General features: G+C 34.1%; 1 protein-coding gene across 32 annotated transcripts in view; it reads right to left on the reverse strand.

Moving 5' to 3' along the window:
• Nucleotides 1-26,376, reverse strand: part of AHI1 (Abelson helper integration site 1) — a 217,531-nt gene that overhangs the window by 144,460 nt on the left and 46,695 nt on the right. For 31 of the 32 annotated variants that reach the window (XR_010157779.1, XR_010157782.1, XR_010157781.1 and 28 more), the window contains 9 exons: nucleotides 23,912-24,097; nucleotides 22,626-22,778; nucleotides 18,208-18,340; nucleotides 14,002-14,125; nucleotides 8,653-8,882; nucleotides 6,760-6,866; nucleotides 5,437-5,555; nucleotides 4,179-4,309; nucleotides 2,716-2,856 (listed from right to left, as the gene is read on the reverse strand). Coding sequence is in view for 26 of the 32 variants with exons in the window: in XM_054686934.2 (XP_054542909.1) it covers nucleotides 2,716-2,856; nucleotides 4,179-4,309; nucleotides 5,437-5,555; nucleotides 6,760-6,866; nucleotides 8,653-8,882; nucleotides 14,002-14,125; nucleotides 18,208-18,340; nucleotides 22,626-22,778; nucleotides 23,912-24,097 (1,324 nt within the window). In the remaining 6 variants the exon portion in view is untranslated. The remainder of the gene's footprint in view (nucleotides 1-2,715; nucleotides 2,857-4,178; nucleotides 4,310-5,436; nucleotides 5,556-6,759; nucleotides 6,867-8,652; nucleotides 8,883-14,001; nucleotides 14,126-18,207; nucleotides 18,341-22,625; nucleotides 22,779-23,911; nucleotides 24,098-26,376) is intronic. The other variant, XM_054686935.2, reaches the window with a different exon arrangement.

The following is a 26,376-nucleotide window of genomic DNA, read 5'->3' on the forward strand; positions in this document are numbered from 1 at the left end:
GCCGTTTCTCTGACTAGTACTCTGTTATTATGGGAATCCTAAAAGTACATTATTTGTGGTACTCTGTGACTAAATTTTGTATTACTGGATGATTAACCCTTTCAACATCAGGCAAATAAAACTGCCTTCTGAAAGTAAAAATCGTATTTCTTACCAAAAAAAGCAAAAAGTCAGTAGAATGAAAGACCCAAAAGACCACAACCTGAACATATGTTTACCAGGGAAAGATGCTTGCTAACTCTTCACAGATTTTGCTAGAACTGAAAGATGGATGATACATTTAGATACCACTGTGGTCTCATTCACAACTTGTTTAGCTTATAAAAAAAAATAAGCTTGCTCCATTTTCCTGGAAAATTATCTGATAATTTTTTTTAAACACCACTTAAAAATCCCTTAAGTCTTTTGTGTTTTTTGAATTTTATACTATTAAAATATTTATGTAAAGCCATATGTAAACTTTATTTTCAAACTAAAAATTATGAGCAAAATATTCCTGTATTAAAAAATAAAACATAAGACAAAACTCTAATAGGTTGGTAATAAATATGATACTTTTCTTATGGATCTATACCATTCACAAGAACTCTGCTCAATCTTAGATGGCTTAAGATTACTTAACTTCTTCCTAAGCTTCCTCTTTTTAAAAATAGCAACGAGTTGGGAAAATGTGTTGAAACATTTTTTAGTTTTAATTTGTTTGTAAAGGTGTGTTTGCATATCAAAAATTGTGTTTGTGATATATTGCACAAATAATTTAAATTTAATGTGTCTACTATTTGAATATTTAGATTTCTAAAATGCTCATGGAAATCCTTCCTCTTGCACATTAAGATAGTGTGGAAATAACATTGTTTTTAATTTTATGCATTTATATTCTAATAAATTGACCTGGAAAGAAACATACTTTAATAAATAAAAGACTGACCAACAGAGTAAAAGAGAGGAGAAAAAACTCTTCAACTGCTTTCCATATAGAGATGCTTATCAGCATATTAAAACAGAAATTCTTACATATAGTCAAGCGTATATTGGTTGGATGGGCATAACAACCCATTTTATCTTTTGTTTCAATATTGTGCTTATCAATTTACCTAGTACTTTCACCGTCATGGTCTCATAGTATCTTCACAAATACCTCTCTTAGGTAGGACAGGTATTAGTACTGTAGTACCTTTTCATAGATAAGAAAATGGAGCTTCAGGAAGGCAAGAAGCTTGTGCAAGGTCACTAGAGTAACAGAATGGAGCCTAAACCCCATTTTTTTAGACTCCTAAAATGCTTAGCTCTTTCTCCTACTAGGCCTCTAGAATGGACTTCTTTGCTTACTGCCTAAAAACCAAACTGGCAAACCTAACTATCCTGGGCTACTCTGATGATAAAATCCTGTCAGTGACAAAAAATAAATTACTTTAAGAAAAGATAGAGTGGAACTTTAATGTGTATGTGTAGTGAAAATTTCAAAGGCATAAAAAGCAAATTAGAAATTGAATGAAGACTACTGTAAAACCTCTTAAGAGTCTGAGGAAATAACTGTGCTGCCTATTTCCTGTATAACAGCTCCAAATATAAAGTACTTTGGTATAACTCTTCATTTATGTGAAGATTTAGAGTGGGTACAAAGAGAGAACTGTTTCAGGATACATGGTGAAACTAGACACCAGATTTGGACATTGAATGATTTGAGGAATCCATCTATTTTTTCCTATAATCAGGCAGTGTTTATCTTTGCTAATGTCTGCTTGTAATAGTAAATGGTACTGTGTTGCTTGGCAATTCTACCATTACTAATAGTGTTCTATAAATCTGAGTATGTGTTGCAGAAATGATTTCTTCTCTATAAAATTCTTTAAAATAAGATTAAATTTTGATTTTACACATTATTTTCTAGCATAATTTACCCTGGAAGGCATAATATAATCCACACTGTGATCAAGAACTTCAGATTTCTAACTTAATTGCCTAATTACTTAGTATTTATCACAACCATTAATCAATTCAATCTATATTAACTTAATACACTTAACTTTCCATAAGCAAATCAAAGAAACTAACAAAGACTTTTCATTTTTGTACAAGAATATATGAAGAAAACAGAAATGCAATTTTGAGAATGACAGCACTAATAGTATAATATAGAAGAGTGGAATCATAATTTCAGGATAGAAATTAAAGAAATATATGAAAACCAGCATATATCCAAAGAATTCTTAGAATACCATACTGTCCCTGAAAAATAATGTATCCAAACTTTTTATTTCCTTATTATTTCTCAGAATGATAGAACAGTGTAATTGCGGACACGAAAGACATTAGATTTCTAATTCCAGGTGATGTTTTAACTGACACGACTTTCCGCCTACTTTTTATGTTAAGAAACTCTCAAAACTACAATTTATTAAAACTATGTGCTTTAGTAACAACACAGGATAAAATATTAACTCAATAGTCAACTGAAAACATTAAAGATCTGTATTCCCTAAGTTTTATTTACCTTTTAAATTTAGTTAACATATTCCAAATAATTTTTAGGTGAATTCTATTTACTTAAATTGATTTACGAAGAAACTTATGGCTAGCTTTCTGTGATTCCAACATAAGGGCACAATTGTTATGTGTACTTTTGTCAACATTTAAATTCCAGACAGATTCCTGGTTTAGTCTAAATGTAAAGGTTACTCTAAAAATTCTTTACTTATCAAGTGGTAGACTTACCATGGAAATCGTAAATATACAGAAGAATTGGCTCATTTTGCCCAAATGCACAGAATGCAACCATATTTTCAAATGGATGATAAGAAATGTCTCGAATGGGTGACTTGAATGGCAAGTCAGAATACATGGCTACTTGTTCTCCTAAATAAAAAGAGAGATTCAAAAATGTATATCAGAGCATATCTGTATCGATAAATCTTCTTACAAGATTATTCTGCCATTTATTAGAAAATATTTATAGATGCTCACATTATTTATGTGAAAACCTCAAATATTTAAAAATGTTTGAGTAACAATGTATTAAATTATCTTTATTTTACATTCCACTGACCCTCCTCCTTCTACTTTCTACCTCTTCAATGAGGTTTTCAAGGCACAAAATAAAGACAAAGGGCACAGACGGAAGTAGAGAGGTATATGACTCTAAGATTGGAGACTGGACAGAGCTAAGCAAACTCCAAATGACAGAGAACTCTGGGTAGAACTACAGGAGAAATTACAGGACTCTAAAACTAAAGAAACTCTAGTTGGGTGAGCTTTGGTGAAGGATTAACTTTTCCATTTTTTTTTTCCCCAGATGCTGTTTGAGGTACCCATTTGCTTAAAAGATACCTATGACTATGGCCTAAAAGATGTCTAAAGCAGAGATCTGTGGAATCCAGGAAAATCAGTCAGGAGTCAAAAAGCAAAGAATCTAGATTCATTTATTGAAGGTGAGACTTGTTGTTACTGAATTGATGCTAAAGCATCAAAACACGGTACAGGAAACAAACAATCAAACAAAAACCTAAGTTACCTGACTAGTCAAAATGCCTAACAGAAAGAATAAAAAAAAAAAAAACAAGGAAAAAATCAAATACTGTTCATTAAAGAAATTTTAAAGTTAGTTTTATGAAATTCTCTCAATTTCTTATTAAAAACATTCATGTAGCTTTAGCTTTTCTTTTGAAAAGCAAAGGTGAGGCACAAGTGAGCTTCCCAATGTAATTGTTTATTGGAAAAAAACTGAATTGCAGTAATTCAGGCAACTTGCTATTTAAGTTTCAGACATCAAAACTTTCACAGGTATGTTTCTGTTACTAATGAAAATATAGATGTTTAACAATTTGTCTACCTAATCATATTCCAAATTCAGCTTGTAACATTTTGTACTTTGTGTTAGTCTCCATTAAACGCTTTTCTAAGATCAGCAATGTCTCATTATAGGCCATGAAAGAACAAACCTTGAATTATAATGTGAAATTCTAAATCCATAAAGATATTAAAGCAATAGAGAACAAAATTTAATACAAGTTTAGACTGTAGCTGAGTTCCCTTAAAGGCTTTCTAATCTTAAAAAACATAATTGAAAACCTGAAATCAGAATTTCCTTGAAAATTATTCCATAAAATGGTAGAATTTTCACACTTCTTCAAACCCCTGTACCTCCCCCAAATGATTTTTAAAGTTCAATAAATATTCACCTGTTTCTGGGTTCCAAACATACACTATACCATCCTCACTTCCAGCAAACAGAAAAGTCCCACATGGAGTCAAAGTACTATGAATCTTCTCCCGATAATTTGCTGCTCCTACAAACTTCCTTGCTACTAATCTACAAGCAAAAAAGATTTTACAAATGTAACTGTCTTAATCACGTAAATGACTGGTGGTATAAAATCTTTTCTCTTAAATACTTAATTTCCATTCAACAAACATTTTTTGAGAATCTGTCATATGGGAGACATTCTATAATCCAATGGATGCAGAATAAAGGAGAGCTAGTCCCAAGAGCCCAGGGAGTTTATAATTTAGCAAGAGAGGAGAAACATGTCAACGTAAAATAGAAGGTGGATGTAGAACGTACTGCAAAAGAAAAACAGAAGAGTTCTTTTCAAACTTGGACAAGAGAAATTAATTCTAGCTATAGAGCAAGAGAGACTACTTTATGGAAGTAGCATTTGAGCTGGTTACTAAACTAATGGATAGAATTTTTATACTCATATATTCTTCTACCTGATGAATTTTTAAAATAATACAAGGAATATTTGATCTCTGAAAAGAAATTAGATAAAACATATTATTAAACCATCTGCTAAATATGGTACATAGCCTTCCATATTTTTTCACTCACGAAAAAATAGTAAGCACCATTTCAGCATACACTTTGTGCCAGGTAGGTATTATTATCATCTCTAACATCAAACAAAAGTGCACTAGAAGTCCATGTTGATTTTCCCAGAACACTGCTTCCACCTTTTTCAGGAAGGATATTTCCCTACATTTGCCATTATTTGGAAATAAACAAAAAAACAAGGACATATAAATCAAAAGCCCTCTCCTGTAGTTATATCATATTATACTAATGCTGTAACAGTATCATAGTGATAATATCAGTATCAATCAATATCATTGTTGAAGTTAGAAGTTTCTTTTTTTTAATTGTGAAAATAAAAGCAACTAACTACATTTCAGCCTCAGAACTACTCACATTTTGGGCTGGATAATTGTTTTAGGGGGGCTGTCCTATGGGCTGTAGGATGCTTAGCAATATTTTTTATCTCGACTCATTAGATACTAGAAGCAACATAAAAAAAAAAAAATCTCCAGATACTGCCAGATGTTCCTTGGTGAGTGTGGGGACACTGCTTAGTTGAAAACCACTACCGAATTTTATAAATATAATTTAATTCATTACTTACTCTGTGAGTACTTATCCTGTCAACACTGAAATATACTTACATCCGGAGATCCATAATTCTCAAAGTACTGTCTTTGGTATGGATTAACAAACGTTTTCCATTGGGATGAATCTCCAAATAACTTATTGGAATTCCCTTAAACTCAGTTTCTTTAATTTCCTAAAATGATTTAAAAAAAAATACTACTACTGAAAAGTTTGTCTAATGTTAAACTTTTTTGGGGGTACAAAATTAATCTTAAAATATCATTTCCAATTCCACTGTATAGGATGCTTCAAAATTGTTAGCAAAAGGATTCTGAGTAACTTCAGTTTAGGGCTGAAAATCAAGCTGATGAATTGTATTTTTGTGTTGTTATGCAATGTGCAAATGCACATTTAATTAGTATGTGTTTTTGTAGTATGTTCACTTTCCCAAAATTTGGTCAGTCCCAAACAAGAAGCACTTCCAACAAACACATCTTGTAACATTAAATTTTTTGTTTAAAATCATATAAGAAGCTTCCAATTTTTATAAATTCAAAACCACATGTAGAATTAATTTTCAAGTTTCTATTCTTATTTAGATAAGAATTTCTAACAACAGAATGAACTGCTTTTTCAACAGATCTGATAGACTCAACAGATTTAACTAAAATTCATGGAAATTATTTTTCACTTAGGGTGTCTTTTTTCAACTACTATCATAATTATGAAAAATTGAAGAAAAAGGTATAATATGTTAGGCAGAAACTGAATCAATTTATATAGAACAAATTCAAGTTTAATCATTCATTTGTATTTTTAAATAAAAAGTAAAAAATGTACACTAACAAAATTGCTTAACATACAAGCTGTCTTAAAAACACTCCAGCCCCCAAATGAAAGAACTTATTCATTTGTTTCTATTCAGCAAATTTCAAATGAAACAATTATTGTGATTAAATGACAGATCTTCATAATAACTGCATAACTCTGAAAGACACCAGTGTTGATAAAATACTGAGAACACTGTTTTTAGAGATATAATTGGACCAAGGAAAAAGGATATAATAGGAAATATAAATTATTACTTATCGATGGTAATATAACATACATGTCATTTTAGCATAAATGTCACCCAATGGATTACTGAATGCCACAGTGCAAATGGGGTATAAAAAAGTGAAATTAACACCTGGCCAAAATTTTAAATCTTCACTAAGTCGTTATATCATCAGTCAGCCATCAGGAGGGTGTGCTAATTAATTATTGATAACTAAGAAAAACTGTTAATTTTTTGAAATGAGAGAACAGAATGTCCTGACGTCCTATCTTAAAGTCATGTGATTGGATTTTTCCAACTTCTTTAATTAAATCCCAAAATACAAAATATGATTTTATACCTTATTTATAGTCCAGTGGCGCACCGAATGTTCCAAATCATTAACCTTGACATAGGTATTCCAAACAACAATCACCCCTGTACAGTCTCCTGAATACATATGATGACCTATTTAAAAAAATAAGATCACTCACTTATGAATGTCACACAGAGTTAGAAACAAATAATAGGAAATTGGGGGAAACCATACCCCAGTAAAACAGTCAAAGAATTGAAGGGCTATTAAAAGGTATTTCAGTTTAAAAAAGCCAAAAATCAAAATGCAACTCACAAACAAACCCCAATTATCTTTAAATGAATTCTTTACTCTTTTAAATTATTTTTGATGACTTCCTTTCCTTTTTCACTTACCTGAATTTAACTATAAAAGGAAATGAGCCTCTCAGTACATGTGTATATGGCTTATATTCCAAAGCCAAATAATTTGAACCATCCGACATGTAACATTATTTCTCATCTTTATTAACCTATAAATCTGTTTTGGATTCCTAGAAAAATACCTATATTCTAATATGCAGTGTCAGTATAATACCCGAGACTCAACAGAAACTCATTAAATGATCAAGAAATGAATAAAATAATAAATAACAGGTATTCCAGTTTAACATCAATTCTTTGGAGTCAAATAATCTTAAAATTGACAGACCTCAGAGACCATTAAGTTCAACTTCATACCCACTCAGGAATATCTCAAACACCACCACTAACAGATGGCTGTTCAGCAACTGTGAATTCAGTATTTTATAAAACAGCTATTCAACTGGTGAACTGCTTCCTGTATTAAAATATTCTTTCTAATTCTGAACAAAGAAAATCTATCTTCTACAGCTTTGGCCCACCTCTACTCACTGGAGTAACATGGACCAATTTCCTTTTTTTTTTGCACATTTGGATATCTTATGGCCAAATAGTTGAAGAAAGTCTTTATGTCTCTTTTATAATCTCAACTACTGCTATTATGACAGAGTTAGTTTTCAGATACCTTTCTATCCTGAGTCTTTCCTGAATATGTTCCAAATTTATTAACATCCCTACAGCTGAACTGAGTAAATCAGCAGTATTATCCTTTTGATCTGGATCCCATACCAATTAATTATAGCGCTAGCCTACATGCCTAGTCTCTGAAATTATGTAAAAAGTGACTATTTAATAGATACAATAAATTTCTTCATTCTTACAGATAATAAAATGATTTAGGTTTTACATCTTTAAAACATACTACATTATTCTTTTTTTTGAGATGGAGTCTCGCTCTGTCGCCCAGGCTGGAGTGCAGTGGCGCGATCTCAGCTTACTGCAACCTCTACCTCCAGGGTTCAAGCGATTCTCCTGTCCCAGTCTCCCAAGTAGCTGGGACTACAGGTGCATGCCACCACACCCGGCTAATTTTTTGTATTTTTAGTAGAGATGGTGTTTCACCGTGTTAGCCAGGATGGTCTTGATCTCCTGACCTTGTGATCAACCCCTCAGCCTCCCAAAGTGCTGGGATTATAGGCACGAGCCACCACGCCCGGCCACCATATTATTCTTATATCAAGATAAAACTTTAAATAATTGCAAATTTCCCTTCCATATGTTTGCAAATTTTAAGGTTCTTGAAAAAAAAGTAAGAATGATAATCACCAGTTCAAAGAAATATATTTATGCAATTTGACACATGACTGGTTGTTATAGCAAAGATTAATTGAATCTAAATAAACTTAAGAATTTAAAAATTTAAAAATTACAAACAGAAGTCCCTCAGTGTCAAATCTATCATATGACCTGCAAAATAAGCATAAACCTAAATATGCGCAATCATCAGTACATAACCCTCTCAAGCCTAAATAACTATTATTCTGGTAAAAAAAAAATTCTTCACATAGCTGGTCTTCATTCATAGTCTCTGACATACCTTCAGTATCAAAACAAAGTGAGTTGATAAAACTTTTGTGAACGTCAAACTGTCGGACCAATATAGCAGAATCTTCTCTCATCTCAACTTTCCATATCCGTATCATGGAATCATAGCATCCTGTAACTACTAGCTCTCTTACAGCTGGATGGAATTTAGCCGTGTAAACAAAAGAAGGATGAGGTAAAACTTTGAAAGCATTTGTATTGTTTATTTCATTTTTCCATATCCTGGAAAAGGATAAGAAGTTACATATTGCTTCTGAAAAGCAGAAGTTTCTCTTAACAGTTTTTCTAAGAACCAACATAGCCAATGAACCTTAAGCAAGCAAGTGACAATGACCAATGGTAAACCAAGTTTTAAAACAATGGAAAATATAATGACGATCTCATATTTGATGACTGGAATTTTCACATGTGACAAAGTTATTTGTTATAGTTATTATCCAGCATATTATATCCACTAATTGTAATCTATACTATAAAATTAATAACTTTTTAAAACCTACCTATTTTGCTATTGGTTAAACACACATTGAACAGTTGGTAAAATATTGCATTTAGTACAATATACATAAAAAATATATAGGGAGAAACTTTAATGATTTCCCATTTAGGTTGTGTATACCACTTTTACAAAGTGTTTATTAATGGGGGTTTAGAGAATAGAATAGTCTATTAACTTTTATATTTGTAATTTCAAAGCCTAGATAGTAAAAATGAAGATCTCAAAGATTTAAGAGATGCTAAAATTATTATATTTTGAATTCTCAAGTAAAATAAGATTAAAATAATTATGACATTTTGATAGAAAAGACTATCCTACATTAAGCACGTTCTTTTTGTTTAACACTCATTATCCTGTCCTCTAAATAATGGCTAACTAAAAAAAATTCAGATTATTATCACTGCTACAGTCTTGACAAATGAGTAAACCCTTAAGGGTTAACCTCTTAGATACTCTGCATTTCTAACAATGTATAAAACTAGGTGAAATCTACCAATATACAGGTGCTATATAAGTGTGAAGCATTGGATTTTTAAATATATTTTGTTAAATTATCAAAATTAGAATAACATATTAATTTTAAATATGGGATTTGTATTCATCCTTTTAATTACTGCTTGAAAACTAAAGCAAATTGAGTCTGTTACAAGATTACTGATAAGAGAAAAAAAAACAGTTTCTATTCAAGAAAAATATTCTATGAGTTTCCTCAGCAGCTGCTTACAATATAGGATATGATCTTCAATTACTAAGAATCCAAACTAATAATAGAGGAAGTGAAAGAACATGTTTTCGAGTAAAAATAAAGCCCATGAATGAATCAATTGCACAAGCATTTTTACCACAGTGTATTTTCAATAAGCATATTTATATGAAATATGATGCCTATTAAAAGAAAAAACCACTAATTTTGGGAAAATATTAAAAAGATAAAAGATGAAAAACTCAGTTGTTCAGTAATAAATCTTAGTAGCATTATTTAAAATACTATATAACAGGCAGAAATGAAGCAAATACATCTTCAAAACAGCTCAATATAATTAAAACAGACATAATATTAAAAAAATAAAAGTAAAGCTTTTTGTGTAAAAACTGAACTGGAATCAATGATGGTTTCTGTTACCCAGGCCATGGTAGAATCTGAGATTAAAAGAAATATATAAATGGGTTTGGGGAAAAAAAATCAGACTAGATCATAGAGAACAAAGAAACACAAATTTGTAAAGACTGAATGAACACACACAAAAATTACTAGATTTGGGAAAGAAAAAACATAAAGTTAAGCCGTATGTTTGAGAAAAGGGAATAGTGGGCACATATAGGCCTGTGTGGGAGCCATTACATATGGAAAAGCCTCTCTGACTGTATTAGAAGTTGTTGATTTGAGAAAAACACAGATTATTCTAGGGATAACTAAAGAAGGGTATTTAGGATAAACTCATATGGCAGAAAGCTAATCAAGTGGGAAATACTTAGGAGACACTAACAATAATGTGTCAGAGATCCTTAGGAATAAAGAAGGAGAAGACATGGACAGAAATTCATACTTCTGCCACTTGTGACCATTTGCAATTCTAATTCTCTTTCTTTGGACAACAGCTCCTTTATTACAAGTATTCCTTACCTCTTTCAAAACTCTCCTTGTCATTTTGATGCTAGCCACATGCTTCTCTTTTCACTCAGTTAATGCTTTCACAATACTATTTTAATGATGTAAAGGGTCCTAAATTAGTATCAGTTTTAAAGATAAATAAGGAAAAAATGTGTGCTTTAGTATAATATACTACATATTGTGTGCAGAAACCCAAGATAGCTTCAAGAAATAATAGAATTTGGGCTGGATTTTAAATAATAACTACAAACCTATGAGAGCTCACAAAAGGCACTTAATTTTTGTTGAATGAATAAGTTATTCAGGAAGGGTAGGAGAAGGTCATTTAAGTATAGGAAAAGTAGGTAAGTTTCAAAGGGCAGGAAGATGCCAAAGAAGATAAGATGCTAGGGTGTTTCAAAAGATTATGTGGGTAAAGCAAAGGGTACAAGGGAAGCGCATGAGAAGAGAATGTTGGGTCAATGAGGAACATGCCTGTTAGGCCATGCTAAGGAACTGGAAAATTTTTCAATGGGCAATGGGTAAAGTCTTTTAAAAAATTAAGGCATTATGAAAGATAGTTATGGAAAGATAATTTTAGCACAGCAGAGACAGAGGACTTAGAGACTGAACACTGAGGTCAATAGCAACAATTTAAGCAAAGAGTAATAGGGCTTGAATTAAAGCAAATGCAATAGAGAGGATGTGACAAAACTGTGAGCCTTTTAGGAGGGAGAATTGGCAGACGTTAGTGCTAGTTAGATGTGAAAGAAGTGATGGGAAAGAAAGAAGAGATGAATACTACTCTGAGTTTTCAGCTTGGGAGATGGTGGATAAGGATGCCATTAAAATATATGTAAGAGAATTAAAAGAGGAAAACAAAATTTAAGGAGGTGGGTAAGTTTGGTTTTGGATTTGAGGTGGCAATGGGCCATTCAAATGGAAACGTGTAATAGGAAGTCAAATTCATAAAAAGGTGTGCGCTAGAAGTCATTAGCATATCAGCAAGAGTCAAAGCTGGGAAAGGTAAGAGAAACTAGGATAAGCATATAAAACCAGGAGATGATCAACTAAAGGATCCTGGGGATAAAACATATAGACGATCGGCAGAGGAAAATAAATCAGAGAAAGACAATGGATAGAACTGGTCAGAGTAATAAAAAGAGAAGAGAAGAGGTTGTCAATGAAAACTATGAATTCAAAATATTTCAAGACTGGTCAATAATCAATTACTACAGTGAAGGCAAGCATAGCAGGAGTTAAACTGTCCAAATGGATTTAAAAATACCAAGAAACTGCCAACCTCTGAAGAAAGAAGTTTATGTAGCATGGTGGGAAAGAAAGCCAGAATAACTGGGCTGAAGTAAAGACAGTATGTGTAGAATACTCCTGATGGTGTAGAAAAAGAAAAATAATGGGCTAGTCTAGAAGGCAGGAAGAACTGAAAATGATGTTTTTAAGATAAGGCAATTTGAGCATATTTCTTTTTTCTTTTTGAGGCGGAGTCTCAATCTGTCACCCAGGCTGGAGTGCAATGGCGCAATCTCAGCTCACTGCAACCTCCACTTCCCAGTTCAAGTGATTCTCTTGCCTTAGCCTCTGAAGTAGCTGGGACTACAGATGCACACCACCACACCCGGCTTATTTTTGTATTTTTAGTAGAGACAGGGTTTCGCCATGTTGGCCAGGCTGATCTCGAACTCCTGACCTCCAGTGATCTGCCCACCTCGGCTTCCCAAAGTGCTGGGATTACAGGCATAAGCCACTGCGTCCGGCCCATTTGAGCATATTTCTAAGATGAGAGGACACAATCAATAGAGAGAAAGATATTAATCACACTAGTAGATGTAATACAAATTTTCAGGGACTGAGATTAAAAGTACAGGTCAAATAGCCTTTAAAAAGTCAGCCACGTGCCTCTTTGTTAAAAGAGATGGACAGAGATTAAAAATGGACATATCTATGGATATTAGGAGGGAAATCAGAGGGAAATATACGAAGTTCATGTCTGACTAAATTTCATCTAAATTGAAGATAGTCATCTAATGAAGTGGGAAGACTGTGATTTACTGTAGAGAACGTTCATGGTAAGTTTGGATCTGCTGCCAGAGGAAAAAGAAAAGGAAGCTGAGTAAAGTAAAAGGATTCCTCAGCAGAGATGACAGCTTAGGTGACATTAAGACTTACAAATCCAAAGTCACCCCTCAGCAAAGTTACATATTTTTCTCTAGTATGGCCTGGCATTGGACAGAATGGCTGTGCTAAAAGAACAGATCAGATAGTTTCTTGAGGATATTGTGAAAAAGGAGTAATAGTAGGTTCCCAGCATGACCAAGAAGGAAGTCAATTGTTACTAATTCTCATCTTTTTCATTTAAATGAAAACTAACCAATAATGATAACATCTTGATTAGATATTTTATACAGAAAAGGAGGTTGGCAAGATCAGTATTAGAAGTGGTCTGAACACTATAAGTAATACGAAGTGTTAAGAGAGTAGAAGGCAGAAGTAAATGACAATGAATTCAGCATGGATCTCAACTGTTTACATGGTTCAGTTTCGTAGTGTGTGGAGAGAATAATGTCTTACCTAATAGCTGTAAGAATCAAATTAAGTGATGTATATAAAAGCACCTTGAAAACTAACAGTATTTTTAGAACACATTCAAGGTAGAACAAGCAACTAAAAGAAGTATAAATGAAACTTTTAAAGTTAGCTTTTAAAATGTTTTATTGTGATACTTATTAAATTGAAAAGGGATAAATTATTTTTAAGATTGACATTCTGAAAAATGTAAATGTTTAACCAATCTATAAAACTCTTAAAATATAAGGTACATATTTATTTCCTCTACTGTGATATACTGAGCACCACTGGATTCTACCCTCTGCAAATCCAGCAAACAGTGAAGACAGTATCCCTGCCACCAAGAGCTTACGCTCTAGGAAAAATCTCAGGTGTTTAATAACCCCTAACCCCATCTCAAAGCATTAATCAGTTTACATAATGATCATTTAAAGATGGTGAGGACTAGAAATATTATATACTACATAAATAAAAGACGTTTAAGAAAAATGTCTTTAAAAAGTGTTACTATAATTTATGGAATCAGTCTGCATGATGCATATTTATGACAGTCCCTTCTTGGGAAAATACGACTGGAGCATAAGAGTAGTTACATCAGTTTATATTCTCTTTGCTTTCCTTGACAGCAAACAGCATGCACATAAGTACTTCTCAAGGATACTAACCTGGCAGTGCCATCAGATGATGAAGTAAGGATGTAGTGATCATCTTTTGACCAGGAAAGATCATAAATGATATTGAGGTGGCCACACAATTCTCTCATGAAACGTCCAGAAGGAATTTCATATACTAATGAAAATATTTAGAAATTAGGTTTCCAGACAGAAGATCCTTAATCCAATAATATACAAATATATAATTTAATATTATTTAGACATAAGCAGTCTATAACAAAATTATAACCAAAGACATTTGCAGCATAAAGAAAATTTCAAAATTTACTTAAGAATAGTTTTTCTTTTGCTTTACACAAAAATTCACATGCAAAATTTTCAGTTATAATTTTGCTACAATTATCAATTATTTTCATCTCTTTAAAGAAATCCCCTAAGAATCTTTAATAATAAATTTATATCAGTTGAATAATAACATTTACATTGCAATTCACTTATATTCTATAATTTGGGCTTTCATTATTATTTCACCTGAAAATCAACTAAATGCCAACCAAAAATTTAATTATTTGAAGTAATGAGAAATTTAAATTGTGCTATTGTCAAAAGTAAATTTTAATACTAAAATGAACAGGGATAGTAATCAGGGATAGTATGGGAATTAACAATGACTCAATCAGACACACAAAGCACTGTGGTATTTTACTATATGTTTAAACATACAATGAAATCTAAGATAGTAACACGGAAAAACAAAGTTTCCAAGTCTCTGCTTCCATCTAGTGGTAAAAATCAATTGCCCTTTAAAATACTTAGCAGTTCAGAAATAACAGCAGTCCCCCCTTATGTGCAGTTTCACCTTCTGTGGTTTCAGTTACCCGCAGTCAACCATGGTCTGAAAATATCAAATGGAAAATTCCAGAAATAAATAATTCCTAAGTTTTAAAATGCACATCATTCTAAATAGTGTTATGAAATCTCATGCCATTTAGCTCCATGTCTCCAGCATGTGAATTATCCTGTGTTCAATGTATCCATGCTATAGATGCTGTCTATCAGAAACTTAGTAGCTGTCTCAGTTATCAGACTGGTTGTCACCCAGTGCTTTTGTTCAAGTAACCCTTATTTTACTTAACGGTCACAAGGTGCAAGAGTAATAATGTTGGCAATGGGCATATGCCAAAGGGAAATGATAAAGTACTTCCTTTGACTGAAAAGGTGAAAGTTCTTGATTTAAAAAGGAAAGAAAAAAAATCATATGTTGAGGTTGCTAGGATCTACAGTAAAAATCTTCTATCCATGAAATTGTGAAGAACGAAAAAGAGGTTTGTGCTAGGTTTGCTGTCACACCTCAAACGACAAAAGTAATGGCCTTTAGTGCATGGTAAGTGTTTTGTTAAGATGGAAAAGATATAAATCTGTGGGTGGAAAGCATGAGCATACACGTGTTTCTACTGATGGCAATCGGGTTCAGTACTACTTGAGGTTTCAGGCTTCCACTGAGGGTCTTAGAACATATACCCTATGGAAAAAGAGGGACTACTGTACTTGTGGAATAGCAAAGTAAGAATCTTAGAAAAAATCTCCTCCCCACAGAAGCAACAAGAACACTGGCAAAAACTGTCAAAAATCAACATTCTCAGAACTCTGAAAATTAAGCAAAGCTTACAAAAATTTGAAGAGTATTTAAGAAAAATGGCTGAATTTGGTAAGAACATTGAGCTTTACGGTGTTTTAACTTGCTATGTTCTCATTCCTGCCTCAAACTTTAAAGGAGCCTTAAAAACCAATAAAAATCAAGAGACTGGTTGGGGCAGAACAGGTCTGATGCTCCCTAAAAGCCCCATCCCCAAAGACTTCTCACTATTTGACAGTCTGGCCCTCCAGGAAAGATCCACTGTCAGGGCCTGCCTTTATTTGACCTGGCTCACAGCATGCTCTGGGAGGACAGCCCTAACCCTAAGGTGCATGTCAAAACAACCCGTGGCATCATTTAATATCACAGCTGCAAGTGAGGCTAAGAAGAGGCTCACCAAAGAACTTGAAATAAAAACAAAAAACAAAATGAAACAGAACAAAACAAAAAACCGGGCATGAGATGTCCATAGGGGACACTGATAAACTCCAAAATATTCCTGGGTATCTAGAAGGATTCCCATCCATGTATGTGAAGGGAATATGTACAACCAAGAAAGACCTGACAGGCTTTACTTCTCACTCGGGCTGACGTGAGGAGGCTCAGGACAAACAGAAAGTAAAGCTAAGGCAGAGCTGTAGATTGTGTACCGAAGCATTGAAGGTATACCCCAACACACACAGAGTCTCTTGGCAAAGACCAGTAGACCTATCCACTCAAGTATTTAAAAATCTCTGTCTAACCACAACGGTGGTCTCTGTCTGACCACTAACTTAACCGAGCACAGACATCAATGGCAACACATGACAGACAGTAAAGACTACAGAATTAGTCCAAAATCACAAAGCTAACTGCAAAAATAATAAATCTTGGGTGGGTGTGAGGGGAGACAGGAGGGCATCTGATTTCCAGAGCTGCCACACTGCATTATTAAAACATCCAGTTTTCAATACAAAATTATGAGAAATGGAAAAAACAGGAAAGAGTGGCCCATACACAGGGGAAAAAAGTCATCCACATAGAAACTGAGGAAGCCCAGACGCTGCGCTTTCTCAACAAAGACTTTCAATCCACTATTATAAATATATTCAAAGATCTAAAGAAAACTATATCTAAAGAATTAAAGTGTGAAAAGGATTTCCCACCAAAAAAGAGAGTATCAATAAAGAAATAGATATGATTAAAAAAAAAGTCCAACTAGAAATTTTACAGTTGAAAAGTACAATAACTGAAATAAATAATTCACTAGAGGGGCTCAAAAGCAGATCTAAACTGAAAGAATTACTAAATTTGACAACAGGTCAACTGAGATTATCCACTCTGAAAAAAGCAGAAAAAGAATGAAGAAAAATAGAAAAGTTTCAGAGACTTGTGGGACACCACCAAGAGTACCAACACAGGCATAATGGGACTCCCGGAAGAAGAAAGAGAAAAGGGCCAAACAGAACATTTCAAGAAATAATGACTGAATACATCTCTAATTTGTGAAAAACACTGATCTGCATATTCAACAAGTTAAAGGAATTCCAAGTAGACACATCATAATCAAATAGTCAAAAACCAAAGACAAAGATTCCTCTTCCTCCTCTATTTTTGAGATTTAAGCAATATCTCAATCTACATAGCATTTTAAGCAAGTTTATTTAAGCATAAAGTAACATATTTATCACAGAAGCTTTTAAAACATAAAATCAGAATAAAATAATTCTTTCACTATCCAAAAGAAATAAATTACTATTAATAACTTAGGAGCATTTCCTAAGAACCTTTTTTCCCTCTACATATGGGTTTTTGGTGAATTTTTAAAATAGCATAGTGGTAATCAAACGACACAAGTGATTTTTTATTTTTAAAATTTATTACTATTTCATGGGGAGCAATATTTACTTAATAAATGCCAATCAAGTCAATTATGAGTCCCTGATGAAAAAAAAGGGAATCAACCAAGTAATAGCAAACTGTGTTAAGCTGAGGAAAGTTCAATAAGATCTAGTGTTTAGGGCAGATGCCCACAAGGAGCTGGCTACTTCTGCAGAGGAAAGCTGGTTTTATTATTGAGTCAGAAGTAAAGGAGAGAGTATTTAATGCTTCTAAGTCTAGAACAGTATGATAATGCTCACTTTAGAATGTCTCTAAAGCAACAGAAATAATTGCTTGGCTTCTCTGCTGACTTCTCTATCATAATGAGAAGTTTTCATCTAGGTACTCTTGAGTCAATTATTGGTATTCCACTACGAAGCAAATCTGGAGGCTTTTGTAACTCAAATCATCACTGCTATCAACTAGCCACATTGGACTAATGCTCCCCATGAGATTTATTAATCCTTGTTTCCAAATTTCTATATTTAAAATACAAAATGTTTACAAAAATCCTCCTGCATGTTTTAAAAATAAATTTACCATCTTTCATTTGATCAATCTCATTCTACTTCCAAACAGTTACTGTATAGAAAAGTGTAAAATTATTACAAAAGAACTTTCTTTGCTTGAAGAAATCCGTTTTCTTTAATTTAGTAGTACAGGGGATTACTCAAGTTAAGATTTCCATGAATTTAAAAAAAACTAAAGAATGTCCTCCACGTGGACTACAATCAGATTAAACAGGTAGGATTATTACTCACAAATAATTGGATATCCATCCCGGCTGGCACAAGCTGCTGCTAATATTCTTCCATTGTGGGAGAAATCAAGACAAAAACATCCTCGTTCTCCTGCATTTAGTGAGAAGAGGTGTTTGTTTGGGATACGGCAAGCCTAAAAAACATACATTTAAAAAATATAAATTAGCAAACATTAAAACGCAAAGGCTAGTTTTTAATTTCAATTACTGTAGTTCTTTTAAGTCCTTTTATGATGCAGAGAAAGAGAAAAACAAGTATGCAGAATGGTGAAAAACCATAGTAAATTACTTTGTAAAAAGAGAATCAGTGTCCATGAAATTTTTAAAGTGGATTTGTTCTTCATGTTTAAGTAGTACTTAATTCACCTAAATATGAATAGAAAAATTTCAATATCTGATACTCTAAAGCCATCACTGCCACAGTGCTTCTATATAGCTACTAAAAGAATGTATGTCACAGCCTTATTCTATGACAGCACTAATAAGTCACTTTTGTTAAAGTCACAAGCTTTTTTTAAGACCACAAGTACCTATGGGGCCTAGCTTAAGCCAGAATGTATGAATGCTTATTCTCTCTTTGCCTATCTTAAAATAATCACCCTTTGTGGCTGCCTTCCAAAATGTATTTTCAAAGTAATCAATCGGCCCTTATTGGTCTCTCATTCATTATTACAATTTCTTCAAAATTTTAATGTTTTCACCCTCTTCTACCAGATGAAGCCCAAATTTTCTGGGTATTAATGTCTACTGTAGAAAATACCAGTTACGTTTATTTATCCTAATTCTATCTCTTCCAACCTTCAGTGAGCCTTAGTTCTTCTGTTTCTTATAATTCAAAAAGTTGAAGTAAACATATACTGGGCTCTTACTATATGTCATGGAAGTTGTACTTTATTACAAATGTCTTTGAATATATTCATCACAGCCACCCTATGAGTAGCTATTACTAGCTAAGAGTAACCATTATTAGCTCTATATGGCTAAGAGGGATTATTCAAAGGGTCAAGCCTAGCTTAATGGACCTACTCAAAGACTGTTACATCAAGGGCATGCTTTCTAGACAGGTACCAGGTTTTTCACAAATAGTACCAAGATCTAGCAGTTCCTCTGGAGACAGCATTATGACCAGCTACTAGGAATGTGAAAAATTCAAAAGAATTTGTTAAGTGTCAATCATGTACCAGACTCCATGCTCCCCATCCTTTCTCTGCATTCTCCAGACTCCATGTTACCCATCTTTTCTCTGCATCCTCCAACCACATAATTAAGAAAAGGGAGAGGAGGGTAACAAGGGAACAAAAACTGAAAGAAATGTCAGGAGGCTTTATAACCACTTGCTGCTGCTCCTAGAGTAGGAAGTGTAATTAAGGAAAACTCTGTGCTCAATCACCTAGGCTGAAAATGAAAACATTGAACCCACTATCATGTTCTTTGTATTCTCAGGGTTTGACACTGTGCCCTATCCAGAACAGACACTCAATGAAAGTCTGATAACAACAATAAAGGTCCTCAAAAGCCTTGACTGTTTCTCCTCCTTTACTACCTTGTCAGTCACTAAATCATGCTGGTTCCTACTTTCTGTCTCTCGTATTCATTAGACCCTCATCACCTCACACATCAATGACTGCCATCTAATTCTGATGTTACTACTTCAAGATCTCCCCATGCCACTGCCTGCATTAATTCATCCTCAAATACAATTGTTATTTTTCTCACTCACCCGAAAACCTTCCATTATTCTTCATATCCCTCACAATCAAGTATTAGGCTACCATTTGAGACACTCCACAATGTGGGCCTCATCCAGTACACTACTTTATCTCCTCTTTTACAAACTCTAGTTTCCAACCAGCTAAGCTTTTGAGTGCGTAATGAATACAACAGGTCCTTTCCCACTTATTTGCAACTTTGCCTTCATATGAAATACCCATCCTTGTCCCTCCTTCACTCACCCCTACCTTGAGCATCCTAGTCTATCTCAAGCTCCACTGTTGAATGAGCCCTTCTTCCACCATTGTAGTTCAGTCTTCATATCTGCAATTCTCAAATGTTTTTAGTTTCGAGATGCTTTACATTCTTGAACATTTTTTTGGAGGCTATTTGGAGTTTTCATAAAAATAAAATAAAAATAACTTGCTAACTTTAAATGTCTAGCTGAATAAAATCTAGATTTTCGTAAGTGCCTCTGCTCTCTTGTGATTATCACGTTATTTAGCCTCTAGAAAATGCTAGTACATACTTGTAAGAGAATGAATCTGAATGAGACTAGTAACACCTTAGAATCATTATGAAAAGAAGTTGACTTCGAGAACCCCCTGAAAGGGACTCAGAACTCCCAGAGGTCTCCAAACTACATTTTGAGAACTGCTGATCTGTACAATCATCTTTATACCTACATTTCCTCATTTCATCAAGACTTCTCTGAAGCATATCTGAAAATAAACAACACTGTAACTGCTTTCTTTTCCCACCTAACTTGGAAGTTCCCCAAGGGCATAATCTAAGTGTTATTCTCTCCATATTATGCTTAAAGTATTCTAACTCAAAGTGATTTTAAAATGTATCTGTAAAACCAGCCTCAAAAAGAAAGTCAAATGTGATGTAAAATATAGAAAATGAAGATGAATAAGTAAGAATAGTAAGCTCTTATTTCTACATTAGATGTCTGAATAAATTAAGATTTTGGATAAATTTCATCTGGTAGCAGCTCATATGCATAAAATAAACCACTCCATTCTTTATAAAAACAAGTAAAACATTGCAAAATTGTATCAGCAATGCTTCTTGCCACTGCATAAAATGCTAATCTAGTAAGAACACTTTAGTAAAAGCTTAAATTCTGCTCAGCTTGTGGCAGAAGTATATACATGTACATATCTCTATCAAAGTGTGATTCAGGAAGAAGCCAGGTGCTGTGAAGAATTTCATGAATCCATAAACATTAAGAGATATACATCTTACAGACATAAAATTTTTTTTTTTTAATTTTAATTCTTTTTTTTTAAAGAGATGGGATCTCATTCGGTCATCCAGGCTTGAGTGCAGTGGCACAATCATAGCTCACTGCAGCCTTGAATTCCTGGGTTCAATCAATCTTCCTTCCTCAGCCTCCCGAGTAGCTGGGACTACAGGTGCATGCCACCATGCCCACCTAATTAAAAAAATTTTTTTTAAAAGAATGGGTCTTGCTGGCCGGGCACGGTGGCTCACGCCTGTAATCCCAGTACTTTGGGAGGCCGAGGCAGGTGGATCACGAGGTCAGGAGATCGAGACCATCCTGGCAAACATGGTGAAACCCCATCTCTACTAAAAATACAAAAAATTAGCCGGGCATGGTGGCAGACGCCTGTAGTCCCAGCTACTCCGGAGGCTGAGGCAGGAGAATGGCATGAACCCGGGAGGCGGAGCTTGCAGTGAGCCGAGATTGCACCACTGCACTCTAGCCTGGGCGACAGAGCAAGTCTCCGTCTCAAAAAAAACAAAAAGAGAATGGGTCTTGCTACATTGACCAGGCTAAAAATCTATGTTATCTGACTGCTGTTATAGGCTGAATTGTGTCCTCTCTTCTCCCACTCACACCCCCACCCCTTGTCACCCAAATGAATATGCTAAAGCTCTAACCCCTAACACCTCAGAATGTAACAGTATTTGGAGATACGGTCTTTAAAAAGGTAATTACATTAAAATGAAATAATTATGGAAGGGTCCTAATCCAATAGGGGGAGGGACAACAGGGGCGTGCAGGCACAAAGATCATGTGAAGAGGCAGCAAGAGGGCAGCCAACTGTAAGCCAAGGAGAAGCCTCAGAAGAAATCAACCCAGTCAGCACCTTGATCTTTGCTATGCACTGAATGCTATGTCCTCTCAAAAACTGTATGTTAAAGCTGTAATCCCCTATGTGATAGTATTTAGACGTGGGGGTCTTTGGGAGGTAATTTGGTCCTGAGTGAGAAGCTCATGAATCAGATTCGTGCCCTTATAAGAAAAGACGCGAGAAAGGTGATCCCTCTCTCCACCATGTGAGAATATAGCGAAGAGGAGGCGGGCTCCAAGTCAAAAAGTGGACCCTCACCAGGAACTAGGCTGGCTAGCATCTTGATCTTGGACTTCTCAGCCTCCAGAACTGTGAGAAATAAATGTCTGCTGTTTAAGCCACCCAGTCAGTGGTATTTTGTTACAGCAGCCCAAGCTAATACAATTGCCCAAGTGCCCAAAGAATGTAAGATAGTGCTTATATACACATGCTAGGCACTCTATTATTATTTGTCAAATTAATTAATGGAAAGGCAAAATTGTGGTTAAAAACAAGGATAAATAGCAAGCATTTTAAGTAGTAAGCTAGATATCCTAGGAGTTATTGGAGTTTTTAAGGTAATAAGTAAACATCTAAATAAATCCACTATTATCAAACACTTCACCTGCCCAGGGAGTCGTTTCCACTTTATTACTTCCTTTGACTCTTCTAATCCAGGTTCTGTGTCTACTGAGCTTGACTCATGGTGACGTTCACAATGCACTGGTTTACCTTTTTCCTCCTGAAGAGCCATCATAGAGCGGTAAGATGGCTTTATCTAAATATGCATTAAAATATGAAAATTTATATACCATGTTCACCTTTTTCTTTTTCTAGCATATAGTTTTTAAAATACTGAAACAAATAATATGAAAATATTTTCAAAATGTAATCCAGAAAAAAATTCTACTTTTATTTGTACATTATTCTAAATAAAATAAAAAAGCTGCTTAAAACTACAGTCCTGTAACCAAAAAGCCATAAAAATTTTGGAGGAAAAAATATGACCACAAAGGTCACATGAAATGATTTTAATAACTCTATCCTTTGTTTCTGCTTCTTCACCAATACTTATGAGTTATGCCATGGCTCTGATATATTATCATATCTCTGGCTTTAATATCACAAAACTAGTATCATAAAAATCTCAAGTTTTAAAAATCCTCATTTCTCAAATAATAGATTTAACTCCATCCAAACCAATGCAAATCAGCCCTGTGGTGACAGTACATATCAGCTACAGAACGTGCAAATGACCTGAAAAATTAATGTCGTAATTACAAGAAACTAGACAAAAGCAAAACTTTTTTATTTTAGGGCCAATTCTTTGCTAAGATTATTTATAATATTAATCTATGGAAAACAGCAGCAGTAGAAACATTACATACTGATTATTTGAATAATATTGTGAAAAATGTGCCCAGAAATCAGGAGTCTGCAAACTGCAGCCCACACACCAAATCTGGCCTACTACCTGTTTTTGTAAATAAACTTTTATTGGAACACATCACACCCATTTGTTCAGTTATGGCCTACATATGTCTATGTAGCTATTTTCACACTATAAAGGCAAAACTGACTGAAACTACAGGGCCAAAGCCTAAAATATTTACTATCTGGCCCTTTACAGAAACTATTTTTCAACTCCTGCTTTAAATCAACCTTTTATCTTTAATTTTTGAAAATCAAATTATAACAAAACATTTTTCCTAATACTAAAAGCCACATTTCACATTTAAAATTCATTTAAGCATCTTTTAAATATCAGCTATTACAGGCTTAATATATAACCCCAGAAATCTATTAAAATTATTATTAGAGGCCTTATCTTTTTAGAAACGAAAAACATGCTATGTCACCATTTAATTTCAACACTAGATGATATACACTTAATATGTACTATTAACTTACACGGTCTGGAACTTTCAGTCCTCTTACAGTTACGTACAGTGTTGATGGGTAATGATTTCTTGGACATTTTGACCACCATTCAAATGCCTCAACAACATTTAATTGGGATCGAGGCTTAGTAGGTGGGTAATACAGCTGCAAGCGAAGTTTTGAGTTGATGTTTGCATTTCCATTGGCTCCCAGAAGCTTAAAATAAGAATTCATATAAAATGTTACCTTCATTGAAAATAAATATATCCAATAAAGCAATAGCATAAAGTCGGAAACATTTTTAAAAGATTAATATGGCATGCTGAAATTTCTTAGTTTTAAAAAGCAAAGAACATTAAATAGTTAGTTAAGCACAGTTCCAGATCATTTTTGACAAAAGGTAGCCCAAATGGCTTTTAAAATATTTTCCTGATAGCTCTCTTTTCACGTGTACAACAATTTCAGACTGTCGGTACAGCATTTACATTACTGTGCCAGATTTCACGCTGAACAAAGGAAGTGATCAATACACGTTTGAAATAATTATGATAAAGACTAAACTGTATATTTACACAAGACACAAATCTTCCATTTGTTTAATATCAGTATTTTTAATGGTTAAAATTTTATGTTTTAAATTTTTAAAAAGTTAAAATCATTTCAAGATAATTAAACTCATTCAAGCCATTCGTTACATTTTTTTCAGTATTTTAGTATATCTTCTTTCAAAGGTCTATTTTTAAAACCCTATTAAACAAAACTTATATTTAAGCTAACTAAATGGAGGTTTTTGTCTCTTTTTTTGGGCAGAATCTCGCTCTGTTATCCAGGCCGGAGTGCAGTGGCAAAATCTTGGCTCACTGCAATTTCCACCTCCTCTGGGTTCAAGTGATTCTTGTGCCTCAGCCTCCCGAGTAGCTAGGATTACAGGTGCATGCCACCACACCTGGTTGATTTTTGTGTTTTTAGTATAGTCAGAGGTTTTGCCATGTTGGTCAGGCTGGTCTTGAACTCCTGGCCTCAGGTGATCTGCCCACCTCGGCCTCCCAAAGTGTTGGGATTACAGGTGTGAGCCACCACGCCTGGCCCTAAATGGAGATTTTTATGAGAAACATAAAAATCTTACCAACTCAGAATACGTTCTCTTTCATTAGACCATGACTCAAAATAGGAAACGAAACGTCTTTCTAACCTTTATGTCCTCTACAAATTAGGAGCAGAAAGATAGTTTGAACCCTTTGCAACAGTTCACACAAAACATGAAGTATCTTAAATTAGAAGAATAAGCACTGAGTGCCCGGAAGGTATTTAACAACCGTTACTTGTAGACTCATGTAACTTAATATCTTAAATTAGAAGAATAGGCACTGAGTGCAGGGAACACATTTAACAACTGTTACTTGTAGACTTACGTAACTTGGAAAGTAAAAAAAAAACAAAGAGGCAAGAAAGGCTCTAAGATAGTATTGTCCAAGAGAGCTTTCTATAATGATGGGAATACTCTAACCAATTTGTGCTAACCAATACGGAATCCACATGTGGCTACCCTGCACTTGAAGTATGGCTAGCACAAATGTGAAAGTAAATTTTTAATTATATTTAATTTGAATTCAAACAGCCATGTGACTTGTAGCTACCAAAACAGTGTAACTCTAAGTTCGTAAATCTGGGAGAATGGACAGATGGTGGTAACACCAATTGAAGTGGCAGAGAGAGTAGCACGGATACTCAGTTTGGAGGAATCTGACATATCTATAAGTCATCCAAGCTGAAATATCCAGCAGGTGACTGAATTTACAAATCTGAAGCACAGGTGAGAAAAGTGGTTCCAAGAAAAGTGGGTTAAAGATGAAACCATGAGTAAGACTGATATTAAGGAGGTAGGTAGAAGACCATGAAGGAAACTGAAAGAATGGTATAAGAAAAATTAGGAGAGGATGGTGTCAAGAAAACCAAGGTAACAGAGTTTCAAGAGTGTGATATGTTAAATGCATAGATGTGACAAAATAACTAAAAAATGTTCAATATATTTAGCAAACAGAAATCACTAGTGATTTGGTTGAAGAAGCTTTAGTGGCAGAGGCAAAATTCAGAACGTTGTTCAGGAATGATAAGTTCAGGAATGATGCATCAACAAGGAAAAAGAGATGGCAAAATATAGCCCATCTTTTCCCCTACCCCTTTAGGAAAGAATGTAAAGACAATGGAGGTTATAAGCTGAGTGGGTGACATTGTGATTAGTGTCAAATGACACACAGGGGTAAAGAACCATTCCAAATTGAGTAATAGATATGTTCAGTCATTAAATCATAAGCACTCGAGACTCCCTTCATAAACTCTCCTACAGCTCCCCAAAGCTTATCACGGTGATTTTAAAAAGATATTCCCCAGCTTCTAAATCATACTTTCCATAGATTAATTTAAACAGGCAATTTAGTTTACATTAATATGTTGCTTAGCATGAGTAAACAACTAAGATTCAGCCAAGACCCTGC

Source organism: Pan troglodytes, chromosome 5 (genome assembly GCF_028858775.2).
Source record: "Pan troglodytes isolate AG18354 chromosome 5, NHGRI_mPanTro3-v2.0_pri, whole genome shotgun sequence".
Taxonomy (NCBI): domain Eukaryota; kingdom Metazoa; phylum Chordata; class Mammalia; order Primates; family Hominidae; genus Pan; species Pan troglodytes.